We start from the raw sequence: 24,077 nt of genomic DNA, 5'->3' as shown, positions 1-24,077 counted from the left end.
AAGTTTCTCTTTCCTGTGGTAGATTTTTTATAACCATGTGTTTCAAATGTTTTGTTGATTTCATCTTTATATTGAAATAATGCAAAATGGTAATGTTAAACTCTTTGTTTTACAGTCAATAACGTTGGTGTCATGTATGAATATCCTGAATGCTTCATGAATGTTCCTGAACAGGTCTCATCAATTTTTGCTTTATTTTATATATTTATTTGATAAAAATGTATGTGTATTTAAAAATTAAATGTGAAAATTATTTTTACTGTTTATATATGTAAAATATTTACAAAACCATTCTTTTTAAAACATAACACAAACATGTCTAGTTATTTTTATGCATTAAGCTGCAGAAAAATTATCATTAAAGACGAAAAGTAAAAAATTTAGAACTAACTTTCACAAAGACCAGAAATTGAAATTCATATTTAATAAATTTAAAATAAACATATAAATGTAACAATGAATTTAAAAATGTTAAAACCAAAACATTTCAAACAAACTAAAACCGTTCTTAAAAAACCATAAAATTTAAAGAAAAAACAGCAATTCAATCGATCTCAATGTCACTTCATCAGGAGGAAGGGACTTTGAAACTAATTGAAATCCCTCTTCTACAAAAATCCTTTCTTTTCTGTATCCAAAATTAGCTGATGGACCAATTCAGAATTAAATTATAATTATAGTAGTTCACTCGAAAATTCTGGCCCTTCCCCAAAGCAAGGAAAAAATAAAGTAAATTCTAATTAGAAACATTAGAAAAACTCCAAAAAAGAGAACTTCATCTCTTTAAAAGAAAGAGTTGAAAATGAAAGTGAAAAACAAAACTGAAAAAATAAAATACTTTAAAGAAAATTTTTTAAAATTTTATTGTAAACCTTTAAACAATAATCCAATGAATTAAAAAGTAGTTGATAAACCTATTTAAAATCTACAAAACGAAATTAAGAACTCCCTTCACTCCCATTAAATTATACTCAAAATTTGATATGTAATACAGAATGATACGTACATTTTGATATCATTGCAGAAAATAAAAAATCTTGTACGTAAAAGTAATTTTCAAAACCAAATATTAAATACAAAACCTAATTAAATTTAGAAAAGTCTTAAAAAAGAATTTTATTGTTTTAAAAGTATCGAAAACAAAAGTGAAAAAACAAAAAACTATAGTGAATAATTTCTTAAATGAAAAGGTTTGCCTTTAAACAGATAATCCAGTGAATTAAGATGTAGTTGAAAAACCTTTTAATAACACACAAAAAGTAATTAAGAATTTTCATCACTCTCATTAGACTTTAGTCTAAATTTTTGAGGCTGTACAGAATTGCTTGAACAGGTTTGCCATCTTGGCTTCATTGGCAGAGCTAAAAACCTTGGCAAGAAATTAATCGCTCCTAAGGTTAAATCTTGTAAAAAAATTTAATCTTTAAAACCAAAAGAAAACTTTAAGGAAAATTTAATTTATTTTTAGTCAAAGAAAAAGAATGCAGAAATATTTAATGAAATTTTATCAAAATTTTACTCTATAAAAGAAAAAGGGGGGAATATATATTTTTTAGTGTAAAACCTATAATGTATCTATAAGTGTGTTCAAATTTTCTGAAATCGTCTTCAGAAAGGCTTTTAAGGAATTTGAATTCTTTAGAAAATAGAAATAGGTTACAAATATGAGTGGAATATGAACTTCCCATTGGAATTCCTTGTATTTTCAGGTAAAGAAAGTTTGAATGTTTAATATAGTTATTGTACAGTGAAAATGTAGAAATTCTTTCCATTTTTGTAAATCCATTAGATTAAGTATTTCACGAAAACATTCTGTCATTTCAATAAGACTTTCGTAGATTTCTTGGAGTGGCATGGTCGTGTATAGGTTTCTAAAGTCATAGCAGTGAATATTGTAAATTTCAAGATTTTTAACTTCTTCAATGGTTTTCAAGTTGTCATAAATAATCCAGCAGAGTTTTTTTTCTTTAACTTGTTCACACACTACTTTAGTCTTAAGTAGATTGGTAAAAATATTATCAAAATTCTTCAAATTTCATGGTTTTTGAATGAGGGTTTTAGTTTGTTTCAAATGTTTTGGTTTTAACATTTTTAAATTCACTGTTTTTAAATTCATGTTTATTTTTGGTCTTTTTAAATTTCATACTTTTTGTCTTTAATGTAAAATAATAAGATATATGTAAACATATATTATAATAAATGCTAAAATTAAAAAATTAAATATAAAATAATTTTTAGAATGTTATCTACAGTAGACTCACACAAACTCTATTCCCAGTTACTCGGCGTTGTGTGTAACTCAAAAATTCCTTTTTTAACCTGCTAAAATCTGATTGTCAAGCAGAACATTATCTTTGAAATAATGTGGTGATATATTAATAGCTACACTGTAATACTTTCTGACATCTTTATGGTGCCAACAGTATAAGTGCATTTTAAATACTGTACTAATAAAATTACAGTACATATTCATGTGTATGAATGGTTGCATGCTTTCCTGTTCAAAAATTTGTTATGGAATTCTAATTTTGCATTTTTGTCTTTTTCCCTTTGCAACTTTACTTTTTTGAACTTTTATAAGGAATTTGATAAATTTTTTTTTGTGGAAATTTGATTTCAATTTAATCTATTTAATTTCAGAAATTATGGGACCATATAAATATCAATGTTGCTTCAGTGACTATGATGAGTTATATTGTTATTCCTCAGATGGTTAAAAGGTATTTTGAAATCTTGTTTTAATTTTTATGTATCACTTTGTTTCCTAAAATGATATTTTGTTTTAACTTTGTTAAAATGACTAGCACTTATTTACTAGAAATTTTGTATTATTAAATGAAAGTAAATTCACTGTGAGATGTTGTTACAAGTCTTTTGTCTGTTGTGTACCATAGTGAAAAAACGAGTTTGCCATGCATGTAAACCCTTCTGCTTTTAAAGGAGGATTCTGATTGTTATAGGGACTCTCCCCAAAATGCTGCTTTAGCCTCTGTTTTAAGTCCAAAAGAGGCACTTAGCTCTGTCAATTGGCTGGTTACTAGATCGTACTGTTCGTGGCTTGGGGATAAGCTTTTAGGAAAGTTGACTGTAGGGCTTCAATTTGTGTTGGAAGACCTGGTTAGGCTTGGCAGAAGGATTTGCATATCTTTCTATGACGAAATTTATGTGAAGATTTGTGTAAAACATAATCTCCTAAGAAACCTTTACAAGTGAAAATGCAAAACAGAAAGTACAGATTTCTAGCCATTAATAGTGAAAATGCAGAACTGCAAAGAATGTTGCTATTCTTTATAAACCAAATATATGCCATTTAGTGTTGGAGAGTCGAAAAACATCGAGATTCCTATCAAAGGAAAGTTTTTGGAAGCATGAAAATTAATCTCCCCACATAACACTTCTAATTTTTCCAGTGGGATATTGGACTCTGACATTCTGTCTGTACAGAAGATGAAATAGTTGAAGAAGTAAAAGCTTAATGTGTTTGCACCACAGAAAGAATAAAAATAAAATCAGATGAGGAATTATTCAGATGAGGAATTATCCAATACAAAACACATAATCATTATATTAACTGTTTCAGGTATGCCAAAAGTCATCAAAGCTGGCTATCTACATTGTCAGGTAAGACCATATGTGTCTAATCCAGTGCTGTGTTTTAAATATTAGAGATTTGGGCATTTGATAATCTCATGCCATGGCACTCACAAACGTAAAGTGTTTACAGGTTCACAAGAATGATAATTCTAATAATACACCTCTCTGCATAGACTGCAAAACAATTCATTCATATTATTCAAGATATATAAAATGGAAGGGAAAAAAATCCAATATGTCAAAGTAACCAGAAATGTAAGTTTAAAAACTGTGATTAAAAAAACGAAGCTGTGATATTAGGCTGTATGCTGAGTGTTGCACATTTTAGCCGTAAAATTAATTCCATTTTAAATTAACTCCCTTCAGCATTATGTGGAGCGTTATACACTGATGATCTTCAGTGATGCAATTCTACAAAACTTAATCAACACTTTCAAGTCTCTGAAATTAAGGTGTGAAGTATGCATATCTGTTTGAGGTGACTATACACCACATAAAAGAAAAGATTTTTCAACAACAAAAGGTGACTTAATATTTCTATCATTTTCTAGTTTCCATAAATTTGGTTTTAATTTCAATATTTTGCAAATAATCAACTGTTGAGCAACTAACTTTTGTACAAATTTATATTTATAGTTTTCATGTGTGCTGACCAGCTGGTATAGTGATTAGTGATCCTGACTGCTGTAGTGATGGGTCTGGGTTTGAATCCCTAGGAAGACATGGTTGTAACTGTCTGTCCCTTCGTAGGAGGCAATGGTGGCCACCTATTAGGGGCTTCCATAATGAAATGGCCAACATTTCTGGGCCCTTGTAGTGGTACAAGGCTAACTGCTATTATATATAAGTGCCCAGCCATTTTTTTAAAAAATTCATTTTGTATTAGTTACGTTTTATTTCTGTCATTATTCTTTAATTTTGATGGTCAGTATATGTATAGACTAATTTTCTATGAGCACAGAAATATTTACAATGATTGATATATCAGTAAGTAAATAAGAGTATAAAATCTAATGATGTTGTTGGATTTGCATTTGTTTACAAGCAGAGTAGCATTTAATTGAGGGCATTTCATTGCATAAAGCTTGCCCTAATTTTTCTGCAGAAATTATTGCTAAATTATCTAGCACTTCTAAGTATTTTAAAACAATGAAAAAGGAAATTAACCCGTTACTTTGACTCTCGAGTGCAGTCATTGTTAGAATATGGAGATATTCAGGAAATCCTCTGACATAGATCATTAATCTCCATTTGAATCGTAAGACCTAAGGGATATTTGATATTGTTCAATTCCTGGCCACTTGTTAGAGGCAGTGAGTCTGCAGACTTTGCTGTTAAATCTGCTGATGTAATTTATGCTCATTCAATCAATCTCTATTTTGGCACATTCAGTCAATCTCTATTTTGGGTCATTTAGTTGATCTCTTTCAATTAATAGCAATCGATCTTCATTTTAATCTGTTTTGTTACTTAACAGATAGCCTTTTGCTATAAACTGTAAATCTTTAAATGATAGTTATATTTTAATCCAGAGTAAAATGTTTTTAACATTATACAAGTTTTAAACTAGTTAAAATTGTTTTTAATGATTATACTAGGATATTTGAGTTTCTTCTCTGCATTATTCTTTTAGATTTGATGGCAGTTTTTAGAATTTTTTGATTCCAAAGTGTGCTTTCTGTTATGATGGCATGCATTTTTATAGCTCCGTCTAATCTAACCCTATATTTGACGCATCATGACCAAGCAGGTTATGTACTATAAAACACAATCAACATTAAAGCAGAGTAATGCAGCATTTAGAAATGAAATGCTTGTTATAAAATTCCTTTTGCAAATAAAATAAATATGATGTTATTTTTGTGGGTTCAAATGTTGCTCCTAATAATTTTTATTCATTATGCTGAAATTTGTTTTAATATGTTATCTTATGAAAATAATTTGCAATATTTATATTTTTAATGTATGTGGAAAAATTTGCTAGAATAGTACGGTGATCTAAAATATTTTAGAACATTTGGGATCCTGTTTTAGAATTCTCTTGTCCCATCAGCAAATGTGAAATATAAAAGTATTTAATTCATAATTATGAAATCCAAATATGAAGAATGCATAATTGGGGTGGAACAATGCAGAATCTTTTTTAGGAGCACATGTATTATTTCTGAAACACCTTCAAATTTAGCCTTTGATATATATAGTAATTGTGTACAAAATAATTTTTTTCTTTTTTGCAGGCAGAAAGGCGTAATTGTAAATATGTCATCTATATCAGCTTTTAATCCTTTGCCTCTGATGGCAGTTTATTCTGCATCAAAGGTATGTGAATATTCTGAAATTAAGCATTTTTTGATTATGATGGAAGGTAATGAAATTACATTTTAATATAGTGTAAATAATCCATAACTTGTTTTTGTGTACTTTGAAGTATGTTATTTTTGCTACTTAAAATGAGAAAGTAAGTATAATGAAATAACAGTTTGAAATGCAATGTCGTTTTCACATTTTCTTATTATTGAGCTATTTTATTGTACTCCATGTCAAATGAAGTCAGTGTATCTGGCAAACTTGTTTAAATCTCAAAAGTTAATTGTATTGCCATTTCGTTGGATATTCAAGTGATAATGCACAGCTAACGAGTGTTTAAAATAGATGTAAGTTGCATAAGAACCATGTTTGTCAAAGCATTTATGTAAGTTGCTTTTGCCAGCTGCTGCGTCAACTTAAAATGCTTGTGTGGTAGTGTTATTTGCATTAAGAAATGAGAATGTCTCCCAAATCCATTGGTTGACAATATAATCAATCAACCAAATTCATTAGAGACTGCATCATCTCTTTTAGAGAGGTGGGCTGTTTAGTATATTAGGCTATTTTTCAGCTATGTAATCCTTGTGTATGTATGGTGAACATCTCCAGGAATTAGTCTGGCAGATCTCTGTAGCATGTATGGGGACATATTAGTTACCAATATGGCCATCTTGAAACAAGCATGAATGAATGTATATTAAATACTGTCACATTCTCATGATTATGCATTTATGTATGTTTGATAAACAGGTGATTGCTACCTAATTTTAATCACTTCATATATATGTCCGATTTTTTTTTTATGTTGGAGTTTTGTTACGATCAAAAATTTTTCTAAGTGTGGAGGCTTTTTTTTATATAATGTGTATTATCATGAGTTTTTGTTAGAAAATTTTCATAAATATTTTTTAATAATTTATTTTCATTCAATTTTTTAATAATTTAAGTCTGATTAGTGTAATTTATAAAGTCCATAATTTTTGAAGTTATTTATCTGCAATAAAATTTCAGTATTTAATTTAGCTGTGTATTAATATTTCAGGTGTTTGTAGACTGGTTTTCAAGAGCTCTAGCCTATGAATACAAAGATCAGGGTATAATCGTTCAGAGCTTAATACCGTCATATATAGCTACAAACTTGGTCAAATTCAGTAGTTTTCTGCAACGTCCTAGTTTCATTGTTCCCGATCCTGAGCGATTTGTTAAAAGTGCCATTCAGACGATAGGAGTTTCTAATCGAACGACCGGATTTTGGTCTCATGGAATTCAGGTTATTAATTTTAGCTAATTAAAACTTGTAGTTAACATTTGCTGTCATCATAATCAGTAGGAAAATATTTTTTATTTTGAAATTAATGTAGAATTTAAAATGATTTTTTTTGATTTAGTCTCAAGTTTTTTCATTAAATTTAAATGATACATTTTTCATTTCAATCCTTAATCTGTTGTTTTTTCATAGGACTGAAAGAGAAAAATGAGTGTTGGAAATTAAAAGAAAAAACAATATAATAACTAACATACTTTTAAGTTAATAGTAGCATTATCTTCAACACAGATTTTTTACATTGTCTTCTGCTTATTGCTTTTTGAAGATTTAAAATGTTTTCATGGCCTGTATCATGTGCACTTTATACATAGAAAACATTTTAACTTTAAAGTTTTGTTAGTCATAGTGAAGCTAGTCACCTTTTTTTTGGTTCATTTTTATCGAAACATTTTTTTTTTCCTGAAATCCCTGAAAACTGACAGGAGAAAAACTAAAGAAAACTAAGAGAAACTTATTATAGAATAAAGTAAATAATATCTGGAAATGATACTAATAATGCCGATGTGGAATTGACCACATATAATTATTATCACATATTATGGTTTTAAGAAAAGGTAATATAAATTATTAATACTTGATATTAAATTTCTCTCCCAAATAATTCAAGCAAGAGATGCTGCATCATGAATTTAATTTATTTGATTAATGCAGAAAATGATAGTTCAGGAAACAGTGGATTTGGGAATAAATGTCGGAAAACTTCCTTCAGCCGAAATTCGGAATGATGAATAAGTGTGGAAAAACAATCATTGTGGGAACAATAGGCCAGGGTTCTACTGTATGTTATGAAAACAGCAACAAAATATGTTGTCATTTTATTATGCCAAAATATATTAATTTTTAAAGAATTTTTTTTGGCTGGCCAGTTTGTTTTCTTTAAACCAAACATCAAGTCATTCAGCAGTTGTCAAAATGCTTTTTGCATTTAAAATTTTGGAAGTAGTTTTTGGTTGTTTTATCTAATGCAAGTGAGCATATCATCAGCCTTTGCAAAATATTCTTATCTGAAAGTACAATGATTTTGAAAAAGAAATTGAGTTTTAGGTCACATAAAAACCAAATGTTAATCTGCTGCCTTATGTTTTTGTTAATAAATTATTTTCGAAGCACTTGAAGTCTGAAACTCATTAATGATTTAGTTTAAATTATCAATCTGTTTGAAAATTAAATTGTGATCTCCAATACTTGGTTTTAACCATGACTATGAACTACTGTTTGAATTTGTTGTAAAACATTCTACAGAACATATATCATGTTTGGCTTTTAAATTGTGACTGATAATTAGCATATATAATTAATTGTATATACAAACAATATATAGCTAACCCTATCCTCTGAATTTATATATGTTAGTAAATATGAACAAACATATTCTAATAATGGCGATTTTTGATTTTTCAACAGTACTGGATGTATGAGCTCATTCCAGTGTCAGTGTGGCTGAGGATTTCTTGGTTAATGCAGAAAACCATCGATAACCATCATCGTTTAGAAAAACAGAGCTAGACTTTAAAACTTCAGTAACTTTTTCACCATTTTTTTCTTAATTTGTGTTTTTCGACTTTTTGCATTTACTCTTCTGTGATATTAATCATAAAAAAGTACTTAATTTCCTGTACATCTTTTTGAATATGTTGTAAGTTAATATTTTGCATTTTATCATGTGTTAACATTGTCCATTTGGGTTCTTTGGTATAATTACAAATAAATGTGGCAATAAATATGTGTGTATTATTTATCTTACTTGCATAGACTATTTCTTCATGAATCAAGATGTGACTTGCTCTATTTGGGAGGAAGGTATTTGTTGAAGTTAACCATCTTAGTATCTTGCTTTAGGTAAATATTTTTCATGAATATTATTTGTCATTCCTTAAGGGAAGTAATGATAATGAAAGATGATTGACGGCACAGATAAGTAAAATTTTGCATAGATCTAATGTACATTTGTGCATTATAAAAAGTATTCTTTGAATGCTTAAGAGCAGTTTATATAACTACACATGTACTGAAGATGCTGGTATCTTTGCAAAAATGCTGACTGTTACCGAAATTGGAACTAATTATACTATTATTAACAAAATTGGACCTTTGACATCAATAGGTAATACAATTTTGTCTAATTTGTATATACAAATTGCAATATGATTTCTTGTTTCAGGTAAGATAGCAGGTGAATAAGTTTAAATCCTATCTATATGATCTATGGTATTAAGCTATTGAGAATTTTGCAGTGCAGCAATTTTTTTGGTGGTATCCCATCACAATTTTGTGTAATTCATATCGGGAGATTTGGCTGATCAGCTTTCTCGCTGAATGCCTTCAGTTTCAAGAAATTTGTCATTTACATATACTTGGTATACATGCTCATTATTATCCATAAAAAGATAGATTCAAATGCATTTTTGAAAAGACAACAATACACAAATACAAACAGGGACACAAGGCTAACTCAGTATCTTTGGGTCGACATATGTATGTCAAATATGACTAGCAGAGTGCATTTTATTGTGTCTGTACTGGAATTGTTAGATTATATTACAGTTCCAGAAATATGAAATTCAGTTTGAGTGCTCAAACATGGCTCGGACTATACGAGTTCGTGGTTCTTTTCATATATCTTTCATGTGTGTGTGTGAAATACATTTGAAAATATAGCCTTTTCAAAACGAATTATTTATGCTAATCCTGTATTTCTTTCATTAATTATCTTCAGACTCCAATGATATTCAAAATAGAATACTTTTATCACAGATTGCACTTAGGAGCAAGCCGAAATCGGTTCCTCTTTGCTCAGACCTTTTCAGGTAATATCAATCTATTTCAAGAACCTTTTCTTAATGAGAGGTAAATGCATAGACATCAGGCATTTTGACAATTTCTGTCACTTCAACCCAACTACCCCTTTTTTACCCCCACATGTATAATCAGGAGTTCTGAGGGAAATAGATCTTTTAACAAGATTTTTTCCTCCTTCTTACAAGGAACTATTAATATACCCATGGTGCATTTTAGAAACTACTTGTTAGTTTAGCATTAGTATCAGCTGAGAAGACTAAACTTAGTGTAAATTTTCAGTAATTGCTACATATTCCCCTCCTTGTATACTCCCATAAATACTAACCAGTTTCCCTTAAAATATCCTCCATAAAATATTATTCCCATAGGCTGGTAGTCCCAAGTGGTGTGCCATAATCTAAATAATACAATTGGTAATTGTTAGAGATGTTTCTTCTTCGCAGTTCGATAAATGCATGAGAGTACATAGCTATATCAAAGATTCCATGAAGTCTTAATTTCTGATTACTAATTTATATTCCATATGTTCTTCTGCTGTTGATTGCCACGATTTCTTAATAAAATCTTTTGGGTTAATTTAAGCTTTTTATTACTCAATTATTCAACGTGCATATTACCATAGCTTTACCTCCTTTGGATTTAACATAAAAAAAACCATAAGGTGGTCTGCCTCAAATTACTAACTGTTAATGTATCATTTAGATGTGAAAACATGTGTTGTTTTATAGATAGAAAGAATAATAGAAAATAAAGTAATGAAGAAGAGACTCTATATTTTAAAGCGGGGCTTATTGAATTAAAATTACATTCTATGAGGATAGTATGAGAAAGTGTAACTTACGTGCTTCAGTGATAGTGATATCATCCTTGAAGATTGGTTGCATTCAGGATTGCATTTGGTTGCAGATAGCAGCAGACTTGTACATAACTGCACATAAGCTTGCAAGAAATCTTAGGTATACAAATTACTAACCATTTTTTAAATTCCTTTCATCTAGGGCTTTCATGTAGTGCTTATCATGAAAAGTAGATTCTCGTAAGTATTAGAAAAGCAAGATTATCATTATTTTAAATAGTACAGTTAAGTAAATGCTGAAGCTAATGCAAACTTTTGCAGACATTACATAGTGTGATGAGTACTTTTACCCCTCCTTTAACAGTCAAATTTCTTGATTTATGTTTCACCGTTCCCCTAAGAATGTGTTGTTCGAAATGGCTTAAGATTCTACTAAATATTCTCTGATTTTATTTATTTATTTATTTTTTTTTAATTTAAAACAAAAGTTTTTCATTATTTTGAGTTTTTTTTTCTAAGTAGCCCTTATTAATATACCATTTGAAATATTTGAATACTTGAAACAGTTTCATTATGTAATCATTTTGTCACATTATGTGAAAGATTTGGATCACTAATATAAAGTTAGTATAATAAACTAAAGACAATATATATTTCTATTAAATGACCTCTATTCTATTAAATACTTTTGATATCACGTTTAATAAAACTAATGTACAAAATATTTCCATACAGTTATCACCTTGTAAAAATACTGTATTTATATGAGCATAAACATAAAAAAATATTTGCTGCACAAACTGTTAAAGATAATGTTTTAAGACCATGACTAGAAGAATACTGCATAGCGATGACTATTCCTTTTGTAATACTTTTTGTTCCATTATTTGGTAAAGGTTCAATGCCTAGGAGATCACACAGAACATTATAAATATCCACAATTTGCAAAGGTGGAGATATGTAATTTCTTCTAAGCCCTGAAAGTAAAATTAATATTTTATTATTCAGAAATGCATCATGTATCACAGATATCTGAATTCATTCAAAAAATAACTTTGTGCTATTTATATAAATTAATTCAACAAAAATTACTAATATAATTTAAATTTAAAAATTCTTCAAAGTTGTTTCAATAGTAACATTGTGATAATTAAGTTTTACTGACAGCTAAATTTGAGCTAAATCCTATCCTGCCCTTTTCGGCTCAAGACACCATATTTGTTCTGACCAGAAAGTTATGCAAATGTTCAGACGTGAAGATACAGTAGATTTCAAATCTTAATTGTAGCTTGTTGCAGTGTTCGCCTCATTGCCACTCTGTAAATGAGATCTAGTTTCTGCTGATCTTGGCCCACCAGTGGCCGAATGATTATGACCATTGAATACTGGTATTTTAACCAAGGTTTGAACCTAAGCAAATGGGCTGGATGCATAACTGGTTTTCAGGAGTGTAATGTAAATAAGTCAGTTTCCTTCAGAAAGTCCTCTATGAGGGCATTCTTTACCTTTAACAGATAGCACTTATGTGCTTTGCCATATTCAAATAACCTAATGTATCTGATCTTGTGAAAGCTTAAAGTTTAGCTATTAGTTGGTTGCCATTGGTAAATGGTTTGTAAGTTTAGAGATATTGTAGACAACCAGCTATTTAGTTTTTAACTTAGAACTTAGTTTTTTAAATCGCTGACATTTTAGCTGTCAAGGCAAATTGCCTCTTATTTATAATATTTGGATACAAAGAGTTGCCATTTTATGTTAAAAATTTCTAGCGTAACTCGCCAAAAATTTCTAAAATTTTAATCTGACTAGCATTTTGTGTTGACAAGTAAATTGTTTTTAAGGGCAATAACTCTTTACCAGATTAAGATATAGTATATTAGTCATTAGGTTGTTTATTCTGTTAATTTTGTATCATTTATATTATTTGGAAGATTGCATTTTAGTTAATTTAACTCCATATTTTTTAAGTGATGAGATAGTTTTTATATAAATTTTTTTCACAAGTTAAGTCAAAAGCATGCAGTAAGATTTTACTTTTGTTTTAAAAAAAATCTCAAATGTGAGTTTGTGTATCCTAAAATAAAGTTTACTTTCTTGAATATCATTTTAGGTAAATGTATTTTTTTATTTTAATAATCTTAAGTGACAATATCGGCTTAAATTAACCAAGAGCTTGATTATTTTCACAAGACCTATTTTATTGAATCAATAATGACTTTGTTATAAAATATTAACGGTTATCAAGTCTTAAACCTTAATGTTAAATTTTAAACCAGTTATTCACTAATTTACACCATGAATTAGATTTATTTGCTGGATAAGCTGTTATGAGACTGACTGTGATTCAAAATACTGTTTGTAGATCTTTCTTATTTTATTAAGTATAAGAACTTGCCCATTATATTAAGTGTAAAGACCTCATTTCGAAATTTATTTATATTTGCACTAAATAAGAATTGACTTAGTCATAAATTTGTTCTTCAGTCGCTGTAGTCTCTTGGAATTTTTATTTTGTTTCATGTTACAACTCATCTTATCAAGAAATCTCAAATTTCTTTGCTGTAATGAGTTATTAAAATACAATGGATGACTTAATTACCGTTTCGTATGAAGATTAGTGTAGACCAATGGTCGCCAAACTTATGAAGCTTCTGAGCTACTGTACCATTTTTAAATCCAACTGTGAGATGCCAACCAAAAGAACTACCAATTTTTTAAAAAGAAAACCTTACATTTTCTAGTAAATATGAAATCAATTTTATAAACAAAAAGAAACAAATTGAATTGTACTATGAAAGAAAATGAAGTGTAGTTGCTAACAAATAACAAATGTAATAAGTTTTTTATCAGATTTATTAACTTTTATCAGAAGGATGGAATGCTTTTTTTTTTTTTGTGTCATCAAGTTTTTTAGTGTTGGGAGAGTAGGAAGTGTCTGCGATTCGATTACAGTTGCTCCAGTATTTATCGGTGGGTCTGTTTCTGTACTTATTTTTAATAAGTTTCATACTGAAAAAAGAAATCTCGCACAGTTATGTACAGCCGAATATTGCCTTCACTTTGAGACAAACCTGGACCAAAATTGGACATTTTTCTTAAGGAACAAGAGGCCAAATATTTTCAGTGCTTGAAGAAAGCGATTTTTCAGATATATCATCTTGAAAATCAATCAGTTCCAACTCTATTGCAACATTATCTTCTTGAAAATCAAAATGCTCCATAACACAAGTAGAAAACTCTTCAGCATTAATATCTATAAAAGAGGCTTTGACAAACAAATGAAATCTTTCAAGTGTTTTTTGAATTCACTACTTTTTTACGAACTGATACACTTGCATAGCAGAGTAAACACATTCTTTTTATCCTTTACCTTGGTAAGAAGTAATCGGTTTCCCATTCCAAATGAAAGTTTTTCGCTTTTTCTTGCTTGAACATGCCATAGTTAGGACAGACCTAGCTTGCTACCAATGTGTAAATCAAACAATCCAAGTTAGCAGTTGTTTAAGATACACATGAAAAACATAATGTGCACAACCTAGCGTATACAATCAGTTTATGAGATGAGTCTGACAATGGCAGTTGTGTGGGAGAAACAAGCACTTGTTGTGAGTGTCAGCTTAGTGGAGAAATCAAGGTTAGCCAACTCGAGCATTAATGCGAGCTACTAGATGGTTTGGCAATCACTTGTGTAGACAAATCGTAAATTTGCATTTTAATGTATTGAAATTAAAAAAAATTCTAATTAATCTTATGAATAGATGGAATCAGATATGAAAAAAATTATTAAATTCTTGCAAGGTCAAATTCATAAAATCAATAAAAATATTACAGGTACTCGCATTTATTCAGCAGCTAAGATTTGGCAGGATATTAAAAATATGACAAAAAACTCGGGAAAGCGAAAATTGAACTCTTATGGAAAGAAAGTCTGCAAGAAGTCCTAGTAAGAGCTAAATACCACACATGCACAAGTACAGGCCAGAATATATTCGATAATGGAGTAGAGAAAGCAAATAATGGAAAGAAGATGTGACAAGGTTGCATAGATTTTCCTTGTGTGGTTTTGATCAGAGGAATCAGACTTTGAATGGAGGCGTGCCTATTTCATACCAAAGGAGAAATCCTGTTGCAACGAATTCCATTGTTGATTCTGGTTTCACCCTCCAAGGTGACCACATGGTTCCAGGAATTAAAAACTCTTTCACTGGGGTTGGAATGTGGTCTCCTTTTATCGCCTACCCAGAAGAGGACCTCCCCCTCCCTGGAATAGGGACACTGTGAAAGTAAGTTAAGTTTTTGCAGTGAGAGGCGATGGTGATTTTCAGGGGAGCATCGACTTGCACCTTCCTTCGGAGACTATATGAACTTGCGTGAAGAAACTGTTTTTCGGTTGTGGCACTAACTTAGCACATTCATGTTGTAATAATTTCTGAAACTACTGAACTTAGTAATGCCAAAGTCCCAGATTGTTTTTAACCACATCTGTTAAAGTTACGTTTTTATTAAAAATTCATGTTGACGTTTGGAACTTGAATTGGGAATTCTTTTCAGCTTGTCATCACAACAGGGGCTTCGGGTAGCGGGTTCAGCGACTACATCACAAGAGACTGAAAATTGCAGATAGTAGGCAAATATTAATAGTGTTGTCTTAGAGTAATGACTAGTGAGTGTTTATTGATTAGTTATTTGTTATTATTTTGTTTATGACCAATAAATATCAGTGATTTTGTGATTGTAGAAGTAATAGACGATTTTAACATTGGAATATAACAGACCCATACCTCCCGTCGCATAAATTGGCAGAGATTTTCAACATGTGCAATAGTTGATCAATGACATTTTTTTATTCCTCCATTGAGTTAAAAGTTTGTCTTTGTGTGGATTTACTTAAGATGCATCAAGGCTGATCTCGGACCCATTGCGGCTGCACCAGGTGGCAGAATTAAGAATCGTCGTTTGCATCGGAAGGCCCAGAGGTCTAATGTTGGCCCCTGTGATGCCTTACATGACTAGAAGTAATGTTATAAACTTTTTAAGTGCATGTGCACAACAATTTAAAATAATTTGTTTCCTATAAATTGAGCTATTTTCTACATGCAAATAAGATTATTTCTTGTATTTATGATTCATAGTGGTGGAATAACAGTGATTTACATTCAGTATACGATGTTCAGATAACAAAGAAATGATGCCATCTCTCTGCCAGTTCATGTGGCCGTAAATATGATTAGCTAATATATTCTAAAAAAACAAATGACTATTTCTATTTAGAAGGAAAATATCATGCTAGTCCTTAAATCAAAATTTAAGCAACTCATTTATTTTGTTATATAATATTTACAATTTTACCTGGTCCTCGGGCAAAAAAAATGCCTCTCATATCTGGCACTTCATACGGGTCATAACCATGCGACCCTAAAGATATGGAAGAACCTGTGGGAATGCTTTTTCCTGGAATATCTAACTAAGAAAAATGAAAATTTGATTGAGACTGAAAAAGAAGGTAATTTTTTTTTTCCATTTAAACTTCAAATTGAATACATTCAGCAGTAGCATCATTTGCAGAAATCAATATACATATTAATAATCAAAACATAATACATATGAACTTTTAATGTGCTTTATATATATATTAAAAGAATATGAATGAAGAAACGGTGAATGATGAAATCTATAACAAATTCTTTTCTTTATGAATAAATTGAAAATGTCTCTTGTCACTCAAATCATACAATTTGAATCACCATGTATCATTTCTCAGAGGATAAATGCAACTGATTTTTCATTTAAGAAATGATGAAATTCGTAAAATAGCTCCTTATTGCATTTATGCTGTGGAGTTTTTTTAATATCTACAATTTTAAAAATTTGATTTAAAAAATTTTATGGAATATTTAGCATAGCTTGGATAGGCACGCTTACAATAATTTTATTCGTTTTGTATCTTATGCCAGTTATGTGTTATCTTCTAAACTAAATGCGAAAATGTATAAGAAAAAGAATATGTAAAATTTGTTCAGATGATACAAGGGGTGATCAAATGAAAAGGTACGAAACGACACAGTGGGTACAAATGTAGACTTTGTTTAAAATATACACCATGGGCCTGAGCACAATAATCCCACTGATGAACAAGCCGCAGAATTCCTGTGGCCGTGGCGAGACCCAGTCCTTCACAGCGTCCTTGAGTACATCGTCCGAGTTGAAGCTCTTCCCTTTCAGGCATTTCTTTAGTGGACCAAACACAAGGAAATCACAGGGCGACATGTCCGGACTGTAGGGCGGATGGTTCAACGTCTCCCACTTTAACTTGGCCAGTTCCATATGTGTGACTTTGGAGACGTGTGGACGCACGTTATCATGGAGCAGAACCCCACCCTCCGTGAGCAGCTCCGGTCTTTTGTTCTTGATGGACCTTCATAGGCTTTGAAGTGTCTCACAGTACACATCGGAGTTAATGGTTTTTCTCTGCTTGAGGAACTCCACAAGTAGCAGACCTTGAATGTCGAAAAAGACGGTGAGCAACACCTTGCCTGCTAATGGCACAGCTTTGAACTTTTTAGGGGGAGGTGACAACACATGCTTCCACTGCATGCTGGTCCACTTTGTCTCTGGCTCGTAGTGGTGGCACCAGGTCTCATCACCTGTGACGATCTGCTCCATGAAAGCAGGGTCCTTCCTGATACTGAAACAGACGTTGCAGTGCTAGCCTCATACGCAGTTCCTTTTACTGGTCGGTGAGCTGCTTCGGAACCCAAGCGGCACACACCTTTCGATATCGCAACCTGTCGTGAACAATTGTCCACACGGTTCCATAGCTGACACCCACCTTCACAGCCAACATTTGCAATGTGACACGCCGATCACTTCTAATTAGGTTGTTCACTTTGTCGATGAGATCGCTTGTGATGACAGTGTTGGGCTGGCCTGGTCTCGGGTGACCACCCGTACTCTCAAGGCCTGCAGGAAAACAGGCACTCCATTTTCTGATAGACTTGTCAGAGACATTTCTCCCCATAAAATGTCACCATCCAGTGATGAATAGCTGCCGGTTTCTCACCTTCTGCTGTCAGAAATCGTATAACACCTTGCTGCTCCTCAGTCGTCGAATTTTGCAATGCGAACGCCATCCTGTCCTCATACGGACTGCCGCATCATTTGGACGGCGCTTTTGATATGAGCCTCTGCCATCTCCTGCGCATGCTCCGATCCCAATCAGAGACTCCAATTGCATCCCGAGATGTCTCGCTACGTTCTCCCATGGCTGAATATGCAAATATTTAACTGTAACATTTTTACGTCGTTTCTTACCTTTTCATTTCATCAGCCCTCATGTATTTGAGCGCAAATTTATTTTTGTTTGAAATTTGAATTATGTTATCATATAATAAGATTCTTAAATTTTTTACAAAGGGTGTTCACACATTTTTGTAACGATTTTGCAAAGATTTATGTATAAACAAACCTTAAAATTTTATTTTTGAATATGTTCAGTCTGATAGCCGTTTAGTTGACTTATCAATTACATCTTGATTTCCAAGATAAAAGTCCTTTCTTAACCATAGAAGAGACATAAAACCAGACCATAAAACCATAGAAAAAACATCAGGGTACTGTAAAGAAATGTAATTGACTACTATGTTAGCTGCAACTGTAATTCTGCTCTTTTTGCTTTCCAGGAATTGCTAGAACTGTCTCGCGTGGCTGATATAAAAATTCAGAGAGAACAGCTCAGTTGTTCTGTTAGCTCCTGTTATTATTGTTAATTGAAATAACTTTTTCTGCACTGTGGATAGTTTTCTATTTAACGTTTTAGTAGTTTAATGTAGAGATACTGATTATATTGCGTGATATTGTACGAATATTTCTGAAGAAAAATCCAGCATTCTGTTAATTTCTTTTGATCAGAATAAATTTTATTAACATTTCATTGGATTTCTGTATTCAGTCTGTTATGAACCCGTACACACACAACTATAAAGCAACAGCAGGAAAAACGTCTATTTATTAACACACTGTTCTTTTGACTTAAAGTAAATTTGGAGTTCTTTTAGGCATAGCATCCTATATCACCTCTCCATTTCTTACACAATCTATTTAAAAAGAAACTATCATTTCTGCTAAAGAAAATATTTATAAATATAATAAAAATTTTGATATTAATAAGTAAATGCAAATTTCTAGGGCAATCTGGGACATGTCCTGGCCCAAGTTGCAGTGGAACTACTTAGCTGCTAATTTATCTGCGATGGACACAGACTGATCGCGAAATTCAACCAGTTAGTTTATACTAAAAATATTAGTCCTTATAATTTTAATCTGTGTCACTTATTATTTATAAATTTATAATTATCTACTGTAACTATTGCAAAACTTTATGAATATTTGGAAGTTTATTACAACTAATCATTTAAGGAGTACTAGTATTTATCACGCAATAAAAACACACAGGCTACTTTCTGTTTGCCATTGATAAATCCTGTTATTAGCAGACAGGCAAAATCCTCATTAATAAAATTTTGCACCTTTTATTTTTGAGTAATGGTTTGTAATCTTTCTAGAGTTATGTATCATACCATCATTATATAAATTTTAAAATTTTAAGTTGATTTCTTTAGACATCAAATTATATGGAACCTGTGAATTCAGCTTCTGTGTATTAACTCATATTAAACTGAATTGATTATGTATAACTGCATACTAAATAAACTCATTTAAAAAAATTCAAGATATATATTTGGGAAATAGTTCAAGTGTGCAAAGTTTGCAACGGAAAAAATCTTTCAAAAAAGTATTGTACTCACTCCTTGTATGTAATAATTTTTAGAAGCAACTAGCAACAGTGGAAGGGTCAATCTGCTGTACTTTACATGGTAATGCTCTGGAATTTCTTCTTTTTTGTACACATTTAGTCCAGCCACACCTTTAAGAGCTTCATACACCTACATAAAAATGAAATATAGAAAAAGAGAAGTTATTTTCAAAAAATTATTTCTTCTTTGTAACACTGCCTTATCTTACTAATGGGAAGAATCATATTTATATATTGGTTAGCTAGATAAAGAGAAACTTCCGAATTGGAAGAATAATCTTTTTCCAGGTCTACAACAGACAGTGCTCCATGAAACATTTGATAGTATTGTCAAAGTTAGTTTATATATTTGGTTCTCTCATTTTATTTTTGAAAATGATATGCCATATCTGAAAAAAGTTTTTTTATCAAATTTAATTTCCAAATTTTGATTGATTATGAAATAGTTATGATGCTTTTTAATTATTTTTAGCTATTAATTTTGTTTTGGCATTTTGCATTGGTTCACTACAAATGGTGTTTCACTTTTCAAATTGTTGCCACCACATATTAGAGCTGTGTATTAATATTTAAAGAAATTAAATAATGAAGAATCTGCATGAATGTATGTATGTTTCTCGCATTGTAAAAAAACAACGGCACCTGGAGACATCAAATTTTGAATAACATAGTCTTCCACTAGAATATGGGCATTTAGAAACCAAATTTTTTTAAAAGTCTGTTTCATATTTTGTAAAACTTTAATGAATTTTTGATTAACAAACTCGATTTCAAAGTGAGCAATGGCAACACTGTATGGGGAAGATAAAAAGAAATTATCTCCAGCACATGTACTGCGTATTGGAAATTTTAAAGATAGGTTCTTTTTAAATTATTTTGTGATATTTCTGTTGAATTGAATTTCATGGTTTAAGTGCGGAGAATATGATATTTAATAAATAAAGGTAACACACAAAACATTAAATAAACTCCTATTGGGCGTAATATAAAATCTGAAAGCTTTCTGATTTTTTTATCTATTTTTATTACTATTTCTCGAAGAAGCTTGTACAGAATTTTTCCTTGAGAAAAGGCTCATTCTCATATGTATATGTGATTTACGTACATACTAGTGGACAAAATCAAGAGCTGAAAAACATTTTCCCGCATTTCTTCTAAAATACCACACAAAACCTACAGTTGGTCGTCATGCAATTTTATTGTGGCACTGGTGTTGCTGAGATGACTTTACATATTCCTATGGGCGTCGCTATGCCAGCAGGGGGTATAGAAGTCTGCATCCAGCTACTCAGTTCATTCCACTCTGCAATACAGTAGTGATTTTTATTGTCTTTCTTGAATTATTTTGTTCTGTGTGGTTTATTAGGTGAAATGAGTGCATATCACTGCTCAAAGTTATGAGATAAAAAATCATGGATAGGCTTGAGGCACGGCAGTCCCAAGCTCATTGCAAGAGAACTGGACGTAACATCAAGTGTCATCTCTTATTTGTGGAATCAGTTTAGAAATAGCAGAACAGGGTCCAGAAGACCAGAACAAGTTCATCCGAGATCCACAACGACTAATGACAACCGGTATCAGCGAAGCACCAGAGAATGTCCACAGCCACATAACCGTCTCGTAACCTCGCTAGCACCACAGGAACATCAGTTTCAAGGAAGACTGTTGCCAAAAGGCTTCACGAGACAGGACTGCATGCCAGAAAGCCCTCTATTTCTATTCCACTCCCTCTCACAAAAGAGAGCATTTGTAATGATGCATACAATACCAACACTGGACTCAGCTTCAATGGGCTAATGTTTTCTTCATGGATGAGTCCAGATCCAGTCTAGAACCTGATTCTTGACGATTATTGATATGGAGCGAACCTGGGACCTGATACCATTACAGCAGTATCATGGAAAGAGATCAATATGGTGGTGGAGGAGTGATGGTCTGAGCAGGGATCTTGCAAGATACCTGCACACCACTCCATGTATTTGACATTCGTTCCGTGAATGCCAAGTACAGACAGGAGATCCTAGAGTCCTATGTGCAACTTTTCAGGGGTGCTGTTTGGCCCGAGTTAATTTTTATGGATGACAGGGTAGGGCAAATGTCGTTGATGACTATCTGGAAAAGCAAGGATATTCACCCTATGAATTGGCCAACCAAATTTCCTGACCTTAATCCTATCGAACATGCTTGAAATGTTCCTGGGAGAGCTATTGCAACCTGTCAACCCTCACCCAGATCCATTCAGGAGTTAAAAACTGTTGTGGTGAAGGAATGTGTGTGGCTTTCACAGGCATTTGTGAACTCTTTTGCTAACAGGATAGCCACTGATTATGCATGTTATCTGCCTATCAGAGGCAACCACACACTATACTAGCCACATTTTCACTGCCATCTTTCAACCTCAAGTTTGGACCACTTTGGACTCTTGGCCATAACTCACGCTAATGAATGGCATTTTCATTGTTGTTTTGTACTCATTATTGTAATGCAATAAAACATATCCATACTTAATTTTATTTATTTCTATCCATTATATCTTGAGATATTTGGGAAAAAGTTTTCCTTTTCTTAATCTTGTTCACCAGTGTAGTATATATATTCTTACATCCATTGACTTTAAAAGTAACCAGACAAAACAAACTTCCTGCAATGACTACACAGAACGAGTGCTTATTTTTAGAATACGTTGCATACAGTATAACAGACAATAGTCTTTTACTTCATAATTTAATTTTATACTATAGAATCATTGCAAAGGTATGCTTCTTTCAATAGTTTTATATTTTAATCCCGTTATTTAATTATTAACGTTAAAACTCGGATGTATTTAATGATTTTTAGCAAAAATTTATTGAGGCTTATTTCGGAGCATGAAACGTGAAAAATGAGCATTGCCCTCCCAGGGGTTCGAATCCGTATCCCGATTATTAGCCAGATGTATGCTTTCAGTTATGCAATGCAAGGAAGGAGAAAATTCTTTACAAATTTTAATCACTTTTTACAACACTTGTTTCTCTCAAATTAAATTCTAGTCTCGAATTTGATTATTTAATACATCAAGTCAACACCTTTTTCTTCATTTTTCATCCAGTGTTTTATATTTGATTTATTGACATTTATTAAGTCTAGTTTTATGAATCTAATTATTAAAAATAATTTAATATACTATTACTCAAAATAATATATTTTAAGATCAGGTATAAATTTCTATTTTGTTAATGGTAAACAAATTCTTTTTTCTAAAGTTAATTTTAAAAATTAATTCTGAAAGCTTTCAGATTTTATGACATCCATAGGGCCTTTTTTTTAACGTTTTGTGCGTTACCTTTATTTATTAAATATCATGTTTTTCTCACTTAAACCATAAAATTCAATTCAACAGCAATATCGCAAAATATATAAAAGAGCATATCTTTAGAATTATGGACACAGTCTCTCGCGTTGGAGATAATTTTTTTTTTTTTTACCCGTATTGCCATTGTTCGCTTTGAAATCACTGAATTTCTTAATCAAAAACTCTTAAATGTTTTACAAAATATGAAATGAAATTCCAAATTTGGTGTTCTAGATGCCAATATTCGGGGGGGGGGACGTACGGTATTCAAAATTGGATGGCTCTGGATACTGTTATTTTATCACAACGCGAGAAACATGCATACTTTTATGCAGATTCTTCATTATTTAATTCCTTTAAATAAATAAAGGGCTCTAATATTTGCTGGCAACAATTTGAAAAGTAAATCGACGCAAAATGGCAAAACGAAATTAATAGCCCTTCTGGGCAAATTGCTCCTTTGGGCTAAAAATGTCTTAAAGCATTTTGATTTCCGAGATAAATATTTGCAAGAGGATTCAAGTGCAATTACACCATGAAGACTGCCAGCACACATTGAAGAATGAATGCTATAATGGGAAAAATATTTTTTACCATCTTGTACCGTCAGTTGATATTTAGTGCTGTGAAGGATGAAGCTGCATATATATTATCCTGTCACATAGATGTTTCTGAAACGCGATTAATTATTTCCGAGCTTGATATTATTAAAGCTATTTTTGTGTATCTAAAATATGTGGCTTAAGATAAGATAATCCTGGGAAGTTAAGGATGTTTTCGTGGTAAACATTCTGAATTTAATGACGCTTACCTTGTTTGCAAGAGATCAATGACAGCAGTTTTCTCATTAATCTTTAATTTTGTAAGATGGACTTAAAAGGAGTCGACTACATGCAGAGATGTAATTAGGCTCATCGATTTTTACCTCGGTTGTAGCAAGCATGGGGCGGAGTTCTAAAGCGATTTTTTGAGCTACTCCTACAAAGTTTTGTTCATGTAAAGAAACAAAAAGGTTTTAACACATAATTTTTATACTAGTTTTTTTTTTCACTCCCTTTAAAAAAAAAAAAAAAAAAAAAAAAAAAAAAAAAAAAAAAAAAGACTGTTCGAA

At 31.4% G+C, this 24,077-nt stretch overlaps 2 protein-coding genes across 2 annotated transcripts in view; one reads left to right on the top strand and one right to left on the bottom strand.

Annotated features, from left to right (window-relative positions):
- Window positions 1-8,949, top strand: part of LOC118196851 (hydroxysteroid dehydrogenase-like protein 1) — a 48,172-nt gene extending 39,223 nt beyond the window's left edge. The window contains exons 4-8 of the mRNA XM_085827481.1: window positions 116-174; window positions 2,641-2,720; window positions 5,832-5,913; window positions 6,944-7,171; window positions 8,633-8,949. Coding sequence (XP_085683607.1) covers window positions 116-174; window positions 2,641-2,720; window positions 5,832-5,913; window positions 6,944-7,171; window positions 8,633-8,734 — 551 coding nt within the window. The 3' untranslated portion in view covers window positions 8,735-8,949. The remainder of the gene's footprint in view (window positions 1-115; window positions 175-2,640; window positions 2,721-5,831; window positions 5,914-6,943; window positions 7,172-8,632) is intronic.
- Window positions 8,950-11,506: 2,557 nt separating this feature from the next.
- The window catches only part of LOC118196852 (glycerophosphocholine cholinephosphodiesterase ENPP6-like), a 765,277-nt gene continuing 752,706 nt past the window's right edge, over window positions 11,507-24,077 (bottom strand). Inside the window, exons 8-10 of the mRNA XM_085827482.1 lie at window positions 19,628-19,765; window positions 16,173-16,287; window positions 11,507-11,800 (exon numbers count right to left, since the gene is read on the bottom strand). Coding sequence (XP_085683608.1) covers window positions 11,562-11,800; window positions 16,173-16,287; window positions 19,628-19,765 — 492 coding nt within the window. The 3' untranslated portion in view covers window positions 11,507-11,561. The remainder of the gene's footprint in view (window positions 11,801-16,172; window positions 16,288-19,627; window positions 19,766-24,077) is intronic.

Source organism: Stegodyphus dumicola, chromosome 12 (assembly GCF_044657685.1).
Source record: "Stegodyphus dumicola isolate Sdum_Otavi_A_Nest chromosome 12, ASM4465768v1".
Lineage (NCBI taxonomy): Eukaryota > Metazoa > Arthropoda > Arachnida > Araneae > Eresidae > Stegodyphus > Stegodyphus dumicola.
Note: the sequence above shows the minus strand (reverse complement) of the source record. Positions and strands in the feature narration are given on the sequence as shown.